We start from the raw sequence: 19,306 nt of genomic DNA, 5'->3' as shown, positions 1-19,306 counted from the left end.
TTATTTTGTCCACCCTATTTATATTAATGAGGGTAGACAAAATGTTCAAAACACCACACAGTTTAATACCTTTACCTGTAGGCCTAAGTATAGTCAGATCTCTACAGTATACAGGCAAATGTGTTATATACCGTACAAATATGTAACAATATTACAATATTGATTATATCAGTCAATTTTTTTTTTTTACGATGAATCGATTCATTGTTTAATATAAAACTGTTTAAAATTTTGCAAAAAGCCCAGCAAAAACATTAACAATAATAATAATAACAATAGCAGAAATTGATTTTGCCCCATTTGTAGCCCATTATTACCCATATTTCTTTCTATCAGTAGTTTCTTTTAAAGGAAAGCTTTAAATATTGGTTTCCATGGTTATATTGCATGTATATGGCATTTTCTCCAGGCTATTTTAATGGTGATAACCAATAAATTCATCAGCATTTCCACCTTTAATTGTGTTAATCATTTACCACGGGCAGCACGCCAATGAACTGAACAAACTATTATGACTTCACCTCAGACGGTTTCCCCAAGTTTTGCAATCACTGCTTTTCTGGGATTTACCCAGTACTACTGCAGTATGCAATGCTGTCAGAGATTTCTTCTGGAAATGAATGAAAATGAAATGAATGTTATCAGTGTAAAACTATTTTCATAGAAGGAAAAAGTGCTTTACCTCTTGCTTATTTCCCTATCGATCAACAATGTTTTTCACGACCACTGTATCTGATGAGTAATCTCTTTACCGGAAACAAGAGATGTTTTCTGTAACTGGTTAGTTGCCCAGTTTCTGGTCCAACTGGTTGGAGTTAACAAGCACCTTCATTCTGTTTGTCTAGAGACTATAGCAGACTGTAGTTTGATCATTATGAGCGTGTCCTTTTGACTTCATGACCCCAATTGGCCTAAATATATCTTCATCATATTGCTGATTCTTTTAATGTTATTAGGGAAACTAAGATTTTAAAATGTCTTTACTTACACCTAATTATGTTGTGCTTTAAAGAGAGATTCCTATGCATCTGAAATACAAATGACTGGTTTTCCACATTTATTCCAAAATTTAGACAGGAAATAAATTGTAATTTAATCAGCTTTTTGTGAACTTCAGTTGGACAAACCCCTCACTTGTTTTTTTAAATGTAATTACTAATTGCCGTATAGAAAATTAAAACTCCTATTCCTATTCTTTCCTATTTCATATGTATGTATGCCAACACATATATTTTTACAAAAACAAACAAATTAGTGAAAACCTTCCATGTTTGCTTTGTATGTAGTACCACATTAAGGCCATAAGGTGTCATGCTAAACACTGTGAAACAGCGTTGTCTCTATGGCCTCACAAATCCAATCCTGTCCCCATGAGTTAGGCTATCAAACGTCTCACTTGTGTTACCTGTATGCAGCGGTGGATTGTAACTAAGTACATTTTACTTAGTATTTCCATGTCATGCTACTTTATACTTCTACTTGACTATGCATATTGGAATTATTACTCCAATACATTTATTTGACAGCTTAAGTTGTGATTTACTTTACAGATTAATATTTTACATACAAAACAAACCTCGCCTTGCTCTCACAGTCCATTTTGAGATTTTCAAACAGTACATGTTAGTTTGTGGAGTGTGTAATCTAAGAGGAAATGTTTTAGGTACAATAACAATCCAGTTTAAATGACTAAATACTGAAGTCTAAATTAATGAATCTTTCTCTATTCTGGAAGCTTTGCCTTTGTTTTATATACAGTAGTCATTCCCATTGTGAGAATAATTAAGGTTATTTTTGTGTGTAGTGTTTTCCAGATTCATCTTTGAAAATGCACTACAGCTAAATGACCCATACTTGGCACACGCCTCTCTAATTTAGTCGTTGTAAAACATTTTTGGCTTCCCAGATGTGAAGAGCGGCCTGTGGTCATCTGAAGGCAACACGTCACCTACTATCTGAACCCGGGTGATACTTGAGGTCACCTTTTTCATTTTTCATTGGTGTTAAGCAGGACAAAGTGAGACTCGAGTTTCGTCCCACAAAGTCTGGCCATTGACCTCCAGGGCTGACGCACTGCAGCGGAGCAGTCACGGTGCAGTTACCTGTCATAAATCTTTATCTCCTTGAATCATTACTCACCCTACTCCAATCTTAGTATAGAGCCAAACTGAGCTAACAAAGCATACTCAGACGGATACTGGAGGATACAACGATTCCATTAATCTATACATCCAAAATTACTATAGACTCACTTTATTGATTTCCTATGATATTAATTAAATGGTTGTCACACATGTCCCTTTAAGCCACTCTGAATTATTGAAGTAGGCCAAAATGTCATTTGAATAATTGATGTTTTTAGGAACAAAGTCCTTCTGCCACAAACTCTCAATCAGGATCACAGGAGTTTCTTATCACATCACTAAAAAGGAAAGGATAAGAGAAAATCTGTTAATGCGAATTCTATATATGCACTCGGGCTGTAACCCCCAAACTGGGACAGTGGCTCCAGCAAATTCCAGGAACAACATCTGAGATCCCGAGGACCCGAGCTTGAAGGAAGAGGAGAGGACTGCCAAGGATGGATGGGGCAATATATATATATATATATATATATATATATATATATATATATATATATATATATATATATATATAATATTATAAGATAAGATAGATTCAAGTTGATTTATGTATTATCTTAAAATCGGAGTCAGCAATAAATTGGAGGACATGCAGGATGCCTCAATGATATCAGGGACTTCCAGCATGGGTGAAGCAAATTAAACTAAAAATGAGAAACAGAATGACTTCCCGAACATTAGTGTTTTATGACACTGTGTCAGGATGCCTGATCTCCCATCACCCCCATTAAGAAATAGAGTGTGTCCTCCACCTGTCTTTCCTTCATCCTCTCCAGTGCTGAGAGAGCAGATGGAGCGCCTCACAAGCTTCACTTATCTAGTGCCAAAAATATGCGGCGCATTTGTCATAATGCATCCTTTACCTTTTGGTGAAGATCATTTAGCTTTTCCATTTAATCATATTAGCCCTGTATTAAATAAAGCAGCTATAAAAGTAATGCAAAACCAATATCTGAATGTTGTTGATTAGCAAAATCAGGGCACAGAATCAATGGCTCGAGGAATACTGTAGGTGAGCACTGCTGAACTTTGATCAATATTAAACCCATGAGGATTGCTTTGCCACTCAATATTGAGCACTGCGTTCGCACTTTGATCAAACATATAATGGCAAGGTCATGGCAGCGGTGAGCCAGCTTGATGCCAGTTACCGTCACTGGAAGAAACAGGATACTTTGGACGGATTAAATACAAGCTGCCCATGTCCAACTTTGACTTTGCCCTCTGGAGGGAGTGAACTCCAGCCTGCTGTCTGTGCAGGTCTGAAATTGGCTTATAATGTGTCTGCTGACAAAAGAGTAACCCAATCTACAGATATGAGTTTCACAGTCTGAGCTTTCGTGTGAGACTCATCCATTGTTTCCCCTTTAAGGAGTGGGACCGTTCTTCTTATCACGAAGAACAGAGTCATGCAAGGGGAATATTTTTAGATCCATTAAGAGTTGCGGTACAGTCTGCTGTGTCACAGTGATTGGACACTCCAAGAATGGATTTCTTGGGGTGAATCTTTATCAAAGGCAGGATGGATGTGATCTCTTCGTGGAACACCCGATGAATTATAAATGACAGCCTCACATTAGCTTTGACCTTGCCAGAACCACCTGTCTGTTAAATGCTATAATGCTATCAGGCCTCGTCTCCGTTGTATCACTGTAGGATCAGTGATCAGCAGGGCAGAAGGGCGACCCGTTGACCTGAGCGTTAACTAAATGACAACAGGAGCAGGCCTCTGAACACACTGCAAAAACACAGCCAGTATATTTTAGCAGGAAATTACTTTAACAGCTTTGTCTTACTGAGCAAGGAATTGGCTCCGAAAATCACAAAGTGTGCACTGACCAGAATGTGATACTGTTTTAACATATTTCCCAATGATATGTCTGTGATGTGAATGTTTGGGACAATTAAGCATTAAATGAAACAGCCAGCTCCTAGCATTGGTGGCCAAGATAGATAATCTTATAAATAATTCATTTGGTCTGCATATTTAATTTAGTGTTTTTGCTTTTGAAGCTATCACAGTCAAAAACATTGTCAAGCTCACAGCACTAGAATTTCTCCATCTAGTGAAGAGTTGTGCCAATAGAAAGAAAACGCTAATTTGATCGGTATCCCAGACAACAACAAAAACTCCTCAATATGTCAGCTTTCCATCTGTTGCATTTCTCCATGATTTGATAATCCTGTTTGATCTTCCTGTTTCCTTGTTACAAAATACACAACAAGAAAACGTCTGCTCCTCCAATCTGCCACCTACACCACGACACCAGATATATATATTTTAAAAAAACACTTACCCGGCTTTTTTTCCCTCTTGTGGTGTGACACGGACTCACTGGGTAGAATTTTTGAATAGAAAGAAATGAAGAGGCAGGGAGAGAGATGCCATCATGATATCAGTGCAGAGAACCAGCAGTGAGAAGGCATTAATAACAGCTAACATGAGGTGGTAATGAGTATTGACCTGCAGCCATGCACTGACACTTACACTTACATTCATCACTATTGTCGAACAGAGAAAAAGTTTAAAAAAAAGTTTAAATTTGCTTGATGTCACAAGTCCAATTTATCGCAGAAATAAAATCATCAGAGGGAACCTATACACAGTTAGGATACATGTTTAATGAAAGGCACTCTTTACAGGGTAAATAAAACATTACGACACTGTATACTGTACAATGCTGATACATACTGTACAGTAACAGTCCTCAAGTATTAAGTGCTTCATAACATAGTAAAGTGCTGACGTGACTAACTGATGTCACCTTATTGCATTTCATTTTAATTAAAGTATTGCTCTTTCCATTGGGTGAAAAACACAACATATTTGTTTTTGCCACCCACACGTCGTCATTATTGCAAATTGTGGGATTATTAGAAAGGCATTGATTGTGTTACAACTACATCCACTGCCATTTCTATACAAGCTATATTTATATGTATACTAAACTCACATACAGTACATTTTCAAGATTGAAACGTGGCATGCATATATAGTACCAATTTCCCGATGAGACACAAAGTTCATCATTTGTTGTCATCATTTCACAAATCCAGTTGTAGTATTGGCTCTCCCTATCACATTGAATATAAAGATAATCACTATATGATTGAAAGACTAATATATTTAGGTACAATAAATATGTCAAACTTTCAATTACTGATAATAAGAGTTAAAACTCATTTCGGCACACTATGCCATGCAATACAAATGAGAGACCAAGGGTAAATAGAGGCATTTTTAAATACAAGAGTGCAAAGTTATTGTTTTTTGTCTATGCCCTTTCCTCGATTCTCTCAGTCTGATCACAAATATATACCTCATCTCACATTTACATTAGACACTCTAAGAAATGTGTTTTCCCTGCCAACAGCTGATGGTGTAAAGCTCCAAAAGTGCTCAAGAGATAAGTGGGAATAAACTTTCAGTGCTACAAATTGATATGGTTTTTAAAGCATAAATTCACATTATAATAATATTAGATCTGGTGCAAAACGCCAAATAGTAAAAATGAAACCATGTAGTTAAAAATTACTTTTTATTTTAAAAGCTGCATGCAACTACTGCATGTACTATAATGCAGATTTATATTTTGCCTATCTACAAGACTAATAGCAGACATGCCAACTATTTAATTTATTCAGGAACATTTTAGGGGGTAAAAAGGCCCCAGAACTTAATTTAGACCCTGGTCCCTGCGGTCAAAACGCAAAGAGTTCCTCAAAACGTTCCTACTGTAGACCCTGGGGAATGTTCCTGCCGTGGAAAAGTGGCTTATCACACAGATATTGTTATGCTGTGTCATATGGAGAAGTGCTGCTGGCTGAGCATTCACATCTATAGATTTGCTGATAAGACAATATGTGCGCTCCTGTCCTCTTGCCTTACACTATTTGCCTGCCCTTGAAAATTGTGACAAGTTCTATTTTGGTTTTGCTGATTATGACAAAGTGTAGACTAACTGATGTAATATGAACTGTGAGTATACTTCCAGTTTAAATTCTGTGATTATCACAACAGTTTTTTTTTTTCATTTGTGGAATAAACTTACTGTTATTTAGACCCTCAAGGACATTTTGGTGAAACTTACAACTTATTTGCACTTGTTTATCCCAACAGTCTACATTTTCAAGTTGCAGAAATGTCTATAGTACAAATGAGCCATAATATTTTTCCTCAAATTGCACTGGATGAAAGATGATAATTATACCATTCAGTTCTTCTCATTGAAGTTGAATGGACAGAGTAGTTGCTGAGTTGTGTTAATTGCACTTTGACACATCCACAAGCAGACAGACAACTTGTATAAAGGCTGCCTCACCACACAGGGCCTAATAATACTGTCATAATATGCAAACATGTTCCCATGTTTGGAGTACAAAATAGTGAGAAACAAACTAATATCGCCGCAGTGCATCTCACTACTGGATATGTTTGATTTGTCCATGTGTTTTTCATGCCCTTGATGTATAGAAATACTTTCTCTAACAGTGTGTGCCATTTTTCTCATTTTGCCAGTTGCCGTTACTTTTGTTTAGCGAGGGTGTGCTTCCATACTTGTTTGCAGCTGACGTTTTCTGAGCAGCCTCTGCCGCCGCATCCATCACCTGTTTCTCCTCCTGCTCAGTCTCACGGTGGTAAAAATAGTTAAAGTTGGAGACGATGACAGGGACGGGCAGGGCGATGGTCAGGACACCAGCAATGGCACAGAGGGTGCCGACCATTTTGCCTCCGATTGTGATGGGGCACATGTCTCCATATCCCACAGTGGTCATTGTCACCACAGCCCACCAGAAGCCGTCAGGGATGCTGACAAACTGCGTCTGGGGCTCATCCACTTCTGCAAAGTAGATGGCACTTGAGAATAAGATGACTCCTATAAAAAGGAAGAAGATAAGCAGCCCGAGTTCCCTCATGCTGGCTTTCAAGGTCTGCCCCAAGATCTGAAGCCCTTTCGAGTGTCGGGAGAGCTTAAAAATTCTGAAAACTCTCACTAGACGGATAATTCTTAGGATTGCCAGGGACATGTTCTGACTGGAGTTCATATCATCATCAGGGGTAGTAGCCAGCTCTGTTCCAAGGGTTACAAAGTAGGGAATTATAGAGACTATATCAATGGTGTTCATAATGTTATTGAAGAAATCTCTTTTGCTGGGGCACACCACAAAACGGACACCAACTTCAAAGCAGAACCAAATGATGCAAATAGTCTCCACAATGAAAAAGGGGTCTGTTAAATACGCGAATACGTCTTTAATGGCGGGATGAGGGGCAGAACCGCCTTGGGTCCCGTTGATGAGTTGGGTTAAAATCGGGGGAAAGTCAGTGTCTTCCCTGAACTCTGGCAGAGTCTCTAGGCAGAAGATGACAATGGAAATGACGATGACAAACACAGAAACCAGAGCGACAGATTTGGCTGCACTGGAGCTTTCTGGGTATTCAAACAGTAGCCAGAATTGTCGTTTGAGTTCGTTGGTGGGCAGAAGGACCTCTGGCTCTTTGATAAACCCTTCATCTTCGCGGAACTGCTCCATCGCTTCATGACCCAACTCATAGAAAACCATTTCATTCGCAAAAACATCTAAGGGAACATTGGCCGGTCTACGGATTCTCCCCCCTGACTGATAGAAGTACAGAACACCATCAAAAGACGGGCGGTTTCTGTCAAAGAAGTACTCGTTTTTCATTGGGTCGAAGTATCTTATCCTCTTCATGGGGTCACCGAGCAGTGTCTCTGGAAAGTTATTCAGGGTGCTGAGCTGGGTCTCAAACATCAGGCCTGAAATATTGATGACAACTTTCTCATCTTTTTCTTCAATGCTGTGCTTTTCAAACACATCTTCATTCTCGTAGCAATCCTTTGCCATTTTACTGAAGACGCTGTCAGTGGGAGACTCACTGTTGATCAGGAGCTTCACGTTAGAGATCAAACTGCCACTGCTGGACTTTGCTTTAGTGGTCAGAGACGACGGAGGACTGGATGGTGACAACCCTTCTTGACCAGACTGATGCCGACGTCGTCCTCTGTGTGGCGACTGGTGAGGAGAACTAAGGCGGTGAGTTAAAAGATTGTGATCAGGGGCCTCTGAGGGGGGTGAAGTTGGGTACCCAGAGTCACTCGGGTCCCCCAGGTTGATGCCAACATCATCCATGTTCTCAAAATTAACCAGTGGCACCTCCATCGCCTGTCTTGTCACAGGCCACAGCTCCGTCTATCAGCCTGGTTCGAGTGCAGGAGACAGAGGGGATACCACAACCAGTGCCACGCTGTAGATCCTGGCAGGGCCTGCCTCCTTCTGGTTCTCATTCAGGCAGCCGTACGCTATGTTTAGATTCAGTCCACTGTGTAATCTGTAGAAGAGGAGTGAAAAAAAAGTTATATTTTTGTTAAATAGTGCAAATACAGTTTTGTTGGTGAAGAGACTTTTCTGTTAGCTCGTGTCTGCATCAGCAAAGAACTTGCCATCTGATACTATGCTTGTACAGTTATTTTTTTCCCAATTCTCTGCCACGGAATAAACGAAAACACAAGCTCTGCAAGTTCGGCTGTGAAAGTGCTTACACAAGGTATGGGTAGTATTAGCGCTGATCATGGGCTACAAAACTGAATATGTTTAAATTTCTAATGGAAAACCGTCTGAGCTTTCACTTATGACTGGAAGCAGAAACTCATCAAAACCGAAACACATTTATTCCTTTTGTTTGAATGTTTGTCTCTAACTACTGTTTGGGTTAATCCATCTCAACCCTGTGGTGGGGTAGTCTATCAGCGTCACGTTTACTTTATCTCTAAGTAGCTGTTTATCATTCCATTTGTCTGGTTCAGAGAGGTAACCAAATCCCGACTCATGCTTCGAAAGCTGCAACCTCTGTGTCCACTTGACACCAAGGGCCCTGCGCACTCGGAGAGACTCAGCTGCCTCTATTTCCACTTGCATTGTAGCAGATAACGTAACAGTCCGGGATGTATCTTCTTTTCAAATGACATCATGATATGGCTTGTACGTGCAAAAAATAAATGTATTGATTGTGCCATGTCAGCAAAGAGGGGTTACTCAGACCAAGGGAAAGGACATTTAAAGATGCAGAAAACAGAAAAGTGCTGTTAAAGCTACACTCTTGAATCTTTAAAAAAAATTCTAAAAGCAACTTCTTGCTGCTAAATTGCTACTATAATCTTCCCACCAAACAAACTTGCCTTGTCTCACACAGCATCAAAGGCAACAGAGCCACAGAGATCACATCACTACCCTTATCAAACCACCCACAAACACATGCAAATATATATTTAATCAATTGTTTAAAAGTTTAAATCCAGCTTTGTGCAGATGGTCTGCACCACTCACCGGCGTCCCCGGCTCTGCAGAAGTTGTGTTGCCTTCTCAATCCTGCCTGGCAGCTCCGCTCTGCTCCCCCTTCCTCCCTTCAATCTCTCCCTCATCCAGACTCACAATCAAGAGTGTCTCTAGCTCTATTAAAGCTCCCATTGGGTAATTTAACACCCTATGCGAAACCAGAGATGCCAGAGGTACCCACACACACTCGCAAACATACACATGCGCACGCACACACAAACCGAGACAAACACAGAACACAGGAAACTCACAGTATTTTGAATTGGAGGGGTGGGGGTCACCTGGCTTTGTTCTCCCTGGTCCCTCCTCTGTCAGTGGGATAAGTGAGGCTGTTATAGGCAGCTCTCTGATAGGAGATTTACGCTGCAGGAGCCAATCACTGTTTGATATGGCGAAGGGAGAGTGGGACCCACGTTTTCCCCTCTTTCCTGCAGAGTAAGCATCAACACGCAGGATCATCCTATCCACCCTCACCTTGGGGATTATACTGCATTCTTCCCCCGTTACAGCACTTGTCGTAGCTCTCAATACCTGCAGCAGCGCACATCTGCCCAGGGGATTCAGCTTTCTCTTGTTTACATCCTTAGTGATACATGCTGACGTGAAGTCTTATTTCATCTGACATCAATATTCTATGACATTTTTTAACTGTCACAAATGTTTTCCAAGTCTTCCCTGAAATCTCAAACGTCTTGTCTCTAATAAAAAAAAAACAGCCCTGTGCTCAAATCAATAAACAAGCATTTGCCAGTCCCTTTTTATAAAAACAAGAATTATACAGCACACAAGAATCAATTTTATTGATAAAGACATGTACATTTTCACTGAGGTCATTTATTCTGGGCACACATTTCCCTGAGAGGTGTTGAGTATAGATTTGTTAGAGGGGTCATAGTGTTGAGAGTAAAAACAGTCCTTTTCCAAGAAAATCCTGCAGATGTGTTTTTCATTTCTGCTGTCCCTGCCAACTCCAGCAACTGTGTGCCTGCCAGCTATTGAAGGTTTGTCAGATTAATACAGAAGCTCTGTGGCTTTGAAAAAAACGAGACAAGCCTAATTAAAAGGTTAATTTAAATTACAGAAAGGCTGCACTTCCTTTTCTTAGTCCTGCTGAATTCTCTCGAGGAGCGCAAACTTTAATCAAAAGTTAATCTTGCACTTTTTCAGAAGGTCAGCCAATTTGGCAACATAGGTTGAATATAGTGTTACCTGATAGTGAACCAGTAGCCCGAAATCAGAAATCATTCCCTCATCTCCCTCTCCTCCTGCTGCAGCCTGCAGTTGGGTGTCTGCTGGTCCTCGGTAACATTGCGGCATGAGCAGCACCACTGCAGGAACGGGCACATGGCTTCAAGGTTACAGAAAACTTTTTTAGGACTTCACAGTCTACGCTTTGCTGTACATCATCACACACCATTACCTCTAAGCATCTCGTTATCTGTCCTCACAGGAACATTGTGCACATGTGCATCAATGAATATAAACTTCATGTTTGTATATGCAGATATACATTGAGGTTTGCCCCATGTGCACAGGAGTACAGGGATGCAGGGAGGCGCATGTGCACAGACAAACATCCCTCAACATGCTTGATATATACGGTATATAGGGATCTATTTCTTGGATCATCCTGCAATGTCCTAGAGATGTCATTGAAAACGCAGTCAGCTGAGGCATGACCTGCCGCTTAAACACTTCATAATAGAATTTGTTACAGGCGAAGAGAGACAGGAAGACGGACAGTGAGGGGGGCGATCATAGACTACGCGAGTCGGACTAAGAGGGTAAATAATCGATCCATTCCACTGCTAAACGATTTTGTGTCAGTAGAAGAGGTGAATGGGTGGGATATGAGCTACAGGATGAGGTGGACTGCAGCTACTGCAGTGTCACCCATCTCAGGACTCCTGACAGCGTGACAGAGGGATAACGTCCTGCCCTCTGTCCTTCTACGCAGCCCCATCATCCCTCCCTCCCTCCCCTGCAACCATGACACAGGCACCTTACCCATTAACAGACTGTGTTGACAAAGCATTTTCTCCATCAGCATGCTTGTGCGTGAACTATACTGACGCTGCATAGGTATAAACACCTCCTTCCTACACACTGTTACAGGGATTGACTTTGAGCATAGACAGTTAAAGAAATGGACAAAGTGACGCCGTAGACTTCCACTGAGACCAGTGAAGGATATTAGAAGCACTTTTCCGGTGATGGCTGAGCGTTACTGCGCAGCCTCAAACTGAGCTTGACGACGTAGATGTGACGTGAGCAACCTGTCTGAAAGTTGTAAGTCTTCTGGTAGCTGTGCCAAGAGAAATCTCAATCATTCTGAATCTTGCAGAGATGGAGAGCGTAGGTATATGTAAGGAGATAACATAGGCACAGGCTAATTATTGCTAACTAAAATGCTAGTTAACATTAGTAATTAAACTTGAACAGCTAATGTAAGTCGAAACTGCCTGCGAGCTTCTCCTGCCTGTACAGTAATTTGTCTACTATGCGACAGAAAGTCGCGTGGTTATGATGCAATCGTTACCCTATTTTTACAAAAAACGTCTGCTACGGAGCCATAACGTGAGATTGTTGTGTTTCTTTAGAAATAAACAATGGCCAAATAGAGTCTTTAAACACACACATTCAATGGAATGCTAACGGCAGGTGATGGCTTGATAACATAAAAATGGCTCCATAGGAGGTACGCTTTGTGGAGGCTCGCTTACCCCCTTGACTTTGAGCCACGGACAGAAATAAAAAAAAACTTCAACACAGAAGTGACTGAATTTAAGTGAAGGAAGTATCCAGATTGCTCAGTAAAAGAAGCATTACAGTAACACACTGTAAATATACTTCATTATAGGCGGATGTCCTGCAACAAAAACAATTTTATTCAGTTTAATTCATGGTGTCCTGTATGATGTTTCTTGTTATGTTACTAACATTATTACTCTGCATGCTTATAAAATATTAAAATTGAATCTTGTATTTTTATAATCTTTTTTAGCTTGACTTTGTAAAGTCAGGGACTACCAAAGTTTGGACTACAGATGAAAACTAGCCTTTTCAGCGTCTTAAGGAACCAGGACATAATTTGTATGTAAACGTTTAATGTGTAAAGCAACTAGTATCTAAAGCTGTCAAATAAATGTAGTTGAGTATAAAGTAATGCTTTTCTCCGAAATGTAATAGAGTAGTAGTACAAAGAGGCATGAAATGGAAACACTCAAACCTGCATTAACTGATTGTTTTGGCCACTTCAGAGCAGCAGAAACAAGCCGTGAACACAGTTGATATGGCAAAATTGTTTGCAAACAGTTGCTTATTTACATATCCAGCAGTTACTGAGAAACATTGGTTTATTTGGAGTTGTGTTTCTGCCCACATGGCAAATGTAAGTCCAATATTCACTGTCCTTTAGCTCAGTTTTTAATCTCCATTTAAGGAAATACCTGTTTCATAAGCTGCTAAATGCTCCACTATGTTCACCAGGTAAACACTAACTGTGTCTGTCTACCACTCTAAACCCTTTTTGGGAAAATAATGTATTATATTATTATGATTTTCTACATTTTCTATGTACTTTGCGATATACTGTGGTAGTTTCTATGATAAGTTCTTCCAAGGTTATTCAGCTTTTGGGGTCCCTTTCTTCAGCGGTACAGTCCAAACTGAGAAATCTTGGTGTTATATTTGATCATAACATGTATTTTGATCAACATATCAAATCACTGACCCGCACTTCTTTCTTTCAATTAAGAAACATTGCCAAACTTAGAGCTGTTGTTTCGCATTCTGAGCTTGATATCATCATTCATGGTTTTATATCATCCCGGCTTGATTACTGCAACTCCGTTTCACCTGTCTCAGCAAGTCGTCCCAGGACCGTCTACAACTGGTCCAGAACTCTGCTGCAAGGCTGTTGACAAGGTCCAGCAGGATGTCGCACATCACTCCAATTTTATACTCATTACATTGGCTTCTGATCAAGTTCAGGATCCAAGTTAAAGTTCTTGTTCTGATTTATAAAGCTTTGCATGGTCAGGCACCTGTTTATATCTCTGACCTGTTCCATCTGTACACTACTAACAGGTCCCTCAGGTCTTCTAACCAGGGACTACTGGTGGTCCCACACACTCGCTTAAAAACTAAAGGTGACCGTTCCTTTGAAGCGGTGGCTCCAAACCTGTGGAACGCCCTTCCTATTGTCTTACGGTCTGCAGTCTCTGTTGAAGCTTTTAAAAAGCAGCTGAAGATGCACTTGTTTAAATTCGCTTTTGACTCATGTTTGTAACTTTGGGTTTTAGGTTTTAATCTTTTAAATGATTTTCATTGGTCTTTCAATTATTTTTTCCTTGTTTATTTTCTGTTTCATGTGAAGCACTTTGTGACTGTCTGTAAATGTGCTATATCAAATAAACTTATTATTATAAGTGTATAAGTGTTTGTGTCCACATATTGCTTTGTGATGGTTATTAGTTAAAGTGATTGGTAATGGCCTGACGACTACTCGCTTAGATCGAAACATTGCTCTTGTTAAATTACATTGGCTGGTAGCTGTCAGTACAGTGTGCAGATCTTTTGTGTGATTTTTGCCTTTCTGATTCAGCACCTAAAGAAGTTTTCAGGATGTGCGTTCCCTAAACTCTCTCTGTTTGTCTTTGGAAATGACAAAGTAACAAAATCTGTGGGCAACTCATCTTGTGCACATGATCTAAGTAATTCTATCACAAAAGCCCATATGCTCATCCATTAAGGGTGACAGGATTTCAAAGTGCATGTCAGGTAGCACGGATTAGATATTCTAGCCAGGTAATCTTATAGCGGTTGTAAAGGCAGCTGGTTATTCCAGTCTAGTAATCCTATATATTGTAGCAGAGGTTCCCCTCAGTGCAAATAACATACAAGGACAGGTCAGGAGCATACAAGGGTATAACAGCTACAGTATAGAAAACCCCATACAGCTCAAAACACAGACACATGTTCATCCAGAACCTCAGAGTGCCACACGTTCGGATGGATTCAGCAACACTTACAGGCAAAGTGATCAGCGTTTCTCAATCACAGGTTGGGATCCCTTGTGGGCTCACTTGATAACTAGATGGTGTCACATAAGACTGGGGAGGCTTTAAATACTAATGTAAGGTATTCTTCTGATAAATGTTTTATCAAAATAAAAAAATTTTTTAAAATATATTATTATTTCTATTTCATTCTTTTGGAGCTATGGTCTTGACAATTTAATACAATAAAAAAAACAATAAGAACAATCATCCTCACAGACTTTGTGATGCTGTTGCCTCTTTTTGTTGTTGCTTTGAGTCTCTTGAGGTGCAGGTGAAGGCCAGGGGGCCCCTGTGCCTGGTAGGCCCGTTCAGTAATCCATCCATGTTGTAGAGGCTGACCATGTTATTGCATGTCCCCACGTCTGTTTTTTTTATTTTTTTATTTTTTATTCTAAGCCTCATTGAGATTAAAAATCCTTGTCCTGGCCAAGGTAGGCAGCAACAACAATCACAAACAACATGAGATGGCTAACACAAAATATGCCTCGAAAACTGAATGAATTAAACAGAAATGCAATTTGTAAAAACATTTCTAACACAATAATGTAAAAGATTTCATCCTACAAACAAACAGTAACTTAAGACAACCAAACAGCGTTCTAAAACCATGAAAATAACAGCAATCCAAAACAATCACTTAATCAGAAAAATCAAGATTCTAATATACACCAAAACATCGGCAGCCTGAAGAGAGAGCAACCAATTTCAATTTGAATTCACATAAAGAGACCACATTTTGCAGTTTAGATCTGAGGTTCCAGGCAGCTTGAGTAGAATACTGTACATAAAAAAAGACGCCTTAAACTACTGAGATTTAAGGTGATCACAGAGAAACATTCCTTCTTAAGCAGATAATTGTGAAAACTAACTTCAAACTGCACTTACATCATTCTGCACAGTGAAGGGCAAATATCCAAGTGAAGCAATAATAAGCAAAACACATTTTTGAGTGGGACTTTAAATGTCAGTCAGTACATTTTTGATTAATAAAAGATTTAGAAGTTTTTCTGTCCACCGTGAGTTGACGCTTACCTTCATTGTTTGGACGGAGGATTTGGCCTGTAGCTGAATCTGAGGACTGTTACTCCACTAAGGAGATTATGCAAAACAGGAGATCAGCCCGGAGAATCACCCTCATAGATGAACAGTGTGGACTAAATACTACGGACTTAATTGAAATGTCTGGATTGTTTCCAGCCTCACTAATCAAAAGCAAGTGCTAATCTTGGATGACTCTTTGGACCCAACACGGTAGGGGAGGAGGCGAGCAGCCACAACATTTAACACTGCAATCCTCAGTTGTTTAAACAAACTGATTAAATTCCACTTTCTTTTGCAAACATCCATTCTGTTTTTTCTGCTGTTAGAGCACAAAACTATCCGATAGATGCTGTAACACAAACCAATTCCTTCAAAGCACTATCACAAGTAGTGAGAAGAATAATTCTCCATCCAGCAGTCAAACAGGGAGGATGATTGCCATGCACCACCCACTATTTTGATGTCAACATTGCTCACCGTTGGACAGGGAGGTTCCATGGCTGCAGGCTCTCTGAGCTCATCCAAAGCCTCCCGAGTTACAGAGCCTCCTCCTTATGTTTCCCATATGGCCTGTTGTAGAGTACAAAACATTATGAAAGTGAGGAATTATCAGTGAGATGCGTCAGATGTAAACCTAGTTGCATTTTTTTAACATTCAACTATGATGATCAGACAAAAAATGAATACATTTAAGAATGAAATGTAATCCAGGATTTCAGCATTGAGATTAGGAAGGTATGGGTAATACAATGACTACTAATAAAACCAATAATATTTTAACCACTACCACTGTGACTATAAAAATCATCATAGCAGCATTTCATTTATAAGTTTCACTGCTTACATTTAACAGTTTCTATTTAAAAATCCAGGTGTATAAATTTCTCCATGAATTTTTCATTTTATTTGGCTTTTTTTAATATGAATACTGTATAAAAGCATCAAATTGAATTTACCTTGTTATCCAGCGGTGAAAGAAGCTCGTCTAAACTCACTCACGCACCCTCTTAGATTAAATATCCAAACAGGCAATGGCAGAGTCTTAAGGAGCAGTTGTAAATCTCTCTAAAGTGAGAGGTTTTGACAGAAGGCAGGGCAGATACAGTTAAATACTCCATAAACAAGACAGATGTTTTGAACAACAACATGGTTTCAATCGATTTGGTCAGTCTGAGTAACGTGCAAATAAACAAATCTTCACACAGCTCCCTGTTCACATCGTGTTAATGTAGCTTTTGTCCAGTGATCCCCATTTTTGTTATAAATATTCTGCAATACTGTAATAATGCATAAACAGCAACACAATCCGCACAACCTTCACATAAGGTATGTCACTTGAAACCTCTAAGTTCTTTGCCATCTCTGAATAGAAACTCTGTTCCCCTTACCTGCCCGCCCCATTAGTGTAACGAGCCATAACTGAAGTGAACTTCTGTTTGTGCAGCACAGGGCTCATTTTTCTCATCGCTAGTAAAGTCCTCAATCTGTCCATCTGCCTGCCAGGTGCTCTGGCTTGGCTCTCTATCATATTTCTCTGTGTGTGTGTGTGTGTGTGTGTGTGTGTGTGTGTGTGTGTGTGTGTGTGTGTGTGTATGTTCACCTCGCTGCCCTTCCTCTTGTCTATTTAGTTTACTTTGTTGAAAGTCAGAGGGGGTTGACAGGAATTGACAGGAAAGGACATTTAAATGGAAAAAAAGCAACAATGAGATTGACATGTTTTTTGGGTTGAGCCCTACTTCAACGTGACTTTTATCTGATTTGGTGGTCCAATGCTTCGATTGCAGACTGAATTACATTTCAAATTTTAAAACTTTGCTCCGGATTGAGCTCAACAAATATAACGTGGTTTACAATTAATTTCTGCCAGCAGCGGGTCAAAGTTGATTGACTGGCACACAATTTTGGTACACACATTCGTGTTCCCCTCAGGATGATTGTAACAATTTTGGTGATCATCTGACTTTCCATGTAGTGCCACCATCAGGTCAGCTTTTTATTAGCAAGCAAATATCAGCATGCTAACACTTAAAACTAAGAGAGTGAACATAGTAAACATTACCTGCTAAACTCAAAACATTGTTGCACCCAAGTACAGCCAACATTAATAATTAACTTGGTGGCAGTCAGCGGGTCGTAAATGATTGCGTAAATCTACAACCACAAGTTGGGCAAACAAACAAACGCTCATTTATCTTTTCATCGTAGCAACAGTCTAAGTTAACCTCCCGTAGGTCGTGGCTAAAGCAAGAAGCAAGCTAACGTTAGATGGCCAATGCTGAGCTAAACATGTTTGCTAACCTTTCAAGGTGCGTTTTCAGGTGGTATTTTTCTTTTGTGTGGGCTTTGTTGTATGAAGTTTTCAAAAGCCAAAGCTTCTGATGAATGGCACAGTGGCTGCCGGTGAGGTCGACATGTTTGTTGTCCTCTCTCACGTGTGGCCGCGTGCAGCAGATATGACACGTGTTAGGTAGATAGGTTATAGGTTATGCAGGGAGGGGAAGAACATTCAGCTCAACAGACGTTTCCTAAAAATAAAGATTGTTCACGAGTCCCGCATCTCGAGTCCGAGTCAAGGCTGAAGTCTATTGAGCACGAGTCTCAACTCAAGTCTGAATTCACTGTGTGCGTCTTGAGTCTGAGTCTCAAACTCAAGTCCTGATCTCTGACACATATTAAAAGGAAATAAACAATAAAGCAAAGTATTGCAACAGACAAAAGCATAAATATAGAATAGGAATATTACAATAAAAATATGTAAAAGTGACTATAACATATACTATGTACAATGTTTTAGAATAAGAAACGAAGGCTGTAAGGTTTTTTTGCAGGATGTGCAAAAACGTTGATGAGGGAATGTGCAAAAGTTCAGAATATATAATACGTATGTGCATATCATATAACATGTGCAATGGTCAGGTAGGCTAGTCCAGGATGTGTTGCGTTTCAGCATGGCTGTAGACTCTTGTTGTAGAGTGTTGTTGGTACTGTAAGTGGAAACTGAATGAGCCTATTGCACTCTTATGGCTGCATTATTTGTAAGGTAGTTAGTATTGCTCTAAGACACACCCCCTGCTATAAATGAAGAATTAACAAACAAAAACGTTACAGGGCAACCAAACGATTAAAACTAAATCTGCAAACAATTTCAATAGTATGCCTTATTAGCAGAGCGCAGCTCTAAAAACCACACAATACCCATCATGCAAATCTTTGTTGCTAGTAGCCTATACTCTCCTGAAACAACATTTCTTGGCTTATAAAATATTTCTGCACCAAACGCTTGTGCTGAATCCTCGTGAGGTCTCTGGTTGCCTTGTGTAGCCTCCATGTTGTATTGGTATGTGCAGGAAATAGATACTCCGGCATGCGTCTCAAAGGTGCTGAAAAAGCCCTGGTTGCTGCCATGTAACTGGGGACAGACGGACAGGTATTCAACTCTGAACACTGAGTATCTTCTTATCCAGAGAAACACTGTCAGCCATTGTTGCCGCGCTGTGGCTGCTTTGGGAGAATAGAGCAGCTATAAATCTTTAAAATCACAGAAGTGATGGCAATGGGTTTCACACACTTTTTAGTATGGGTCTAACAAACAAAAAAAGAAATGGGTTAATGGTAGCTCATTGATAAGCTCACTATGTTCCAGTATACATCACTGAACAACATGCATCTTTTTTGCTGTGTTTGAAATTATACTTAACCGTT

The 19,306-nt window shown here is 39.8% G+C and overlaps 1 protein-coding gene across 2 annotated transcripts; it reads right to left on the bottom strand.

Moving 5' to 3' along the window:
- Positions 1-4,744: 4,744 nt before the first annotated feature.
- On the bottom strand, positions 4,745-17,259 carry LOC116051452 (potassium voltage-gated channel subfamily A member 10). 2 transcript variants are annotated; one of them, XM_036002192.1, is made up of 3 exons: positions 16,561-17,259; positions 16,082-16,174; positions 4,745-8,496 (listed from the first exon to the last, which is right to left on the bottom strand). In XM_036002192.1, the coding sequence occupies exon 3, from the start codon at positions 8,325-8,327 to the stop codon at positions 6,630-6,632; it is 1,698 nt and encodes a 565-aa protein (XP_035858085.1). In that variant the 5' UTR covers positions 8,328-8,496; positions 16,082-16,174; positions 16,561-17,259; the 3' UTR covers positions 4,745-6,629. The 2 variants fall into 2 exon arrangements, with proteins under 2 accessions (XP_035858085.1, XP_035858086.1); XM_036002193.1 differs by lacking the exons at positions 16,082-16,174; positions 16,561-17,259 and adding an exon at positions 9,492-9,718.
- Between the last annotated feature and the right edge of the window lie 2,047 nt (positions 17,260-19,306).

This window comes from Sander lucioperca, chromosome 6, assembly GCF_008315115.2.
Source record: "Sander lucioperca isolate FBNREF2018 chromosome 6, SLUC_FBN_1.2, whole genome shotgun sequence".
In the NCBI taxonomy this organism is placed as follows: Eukaryota; Metazoa; Chordata; class Actinopteri; order Perciformes; family Percidae; genus Sander; species Sander lucioperca.
This window is presented reverse-complemented; position numbering and strand designations above follow the sequence as displayed.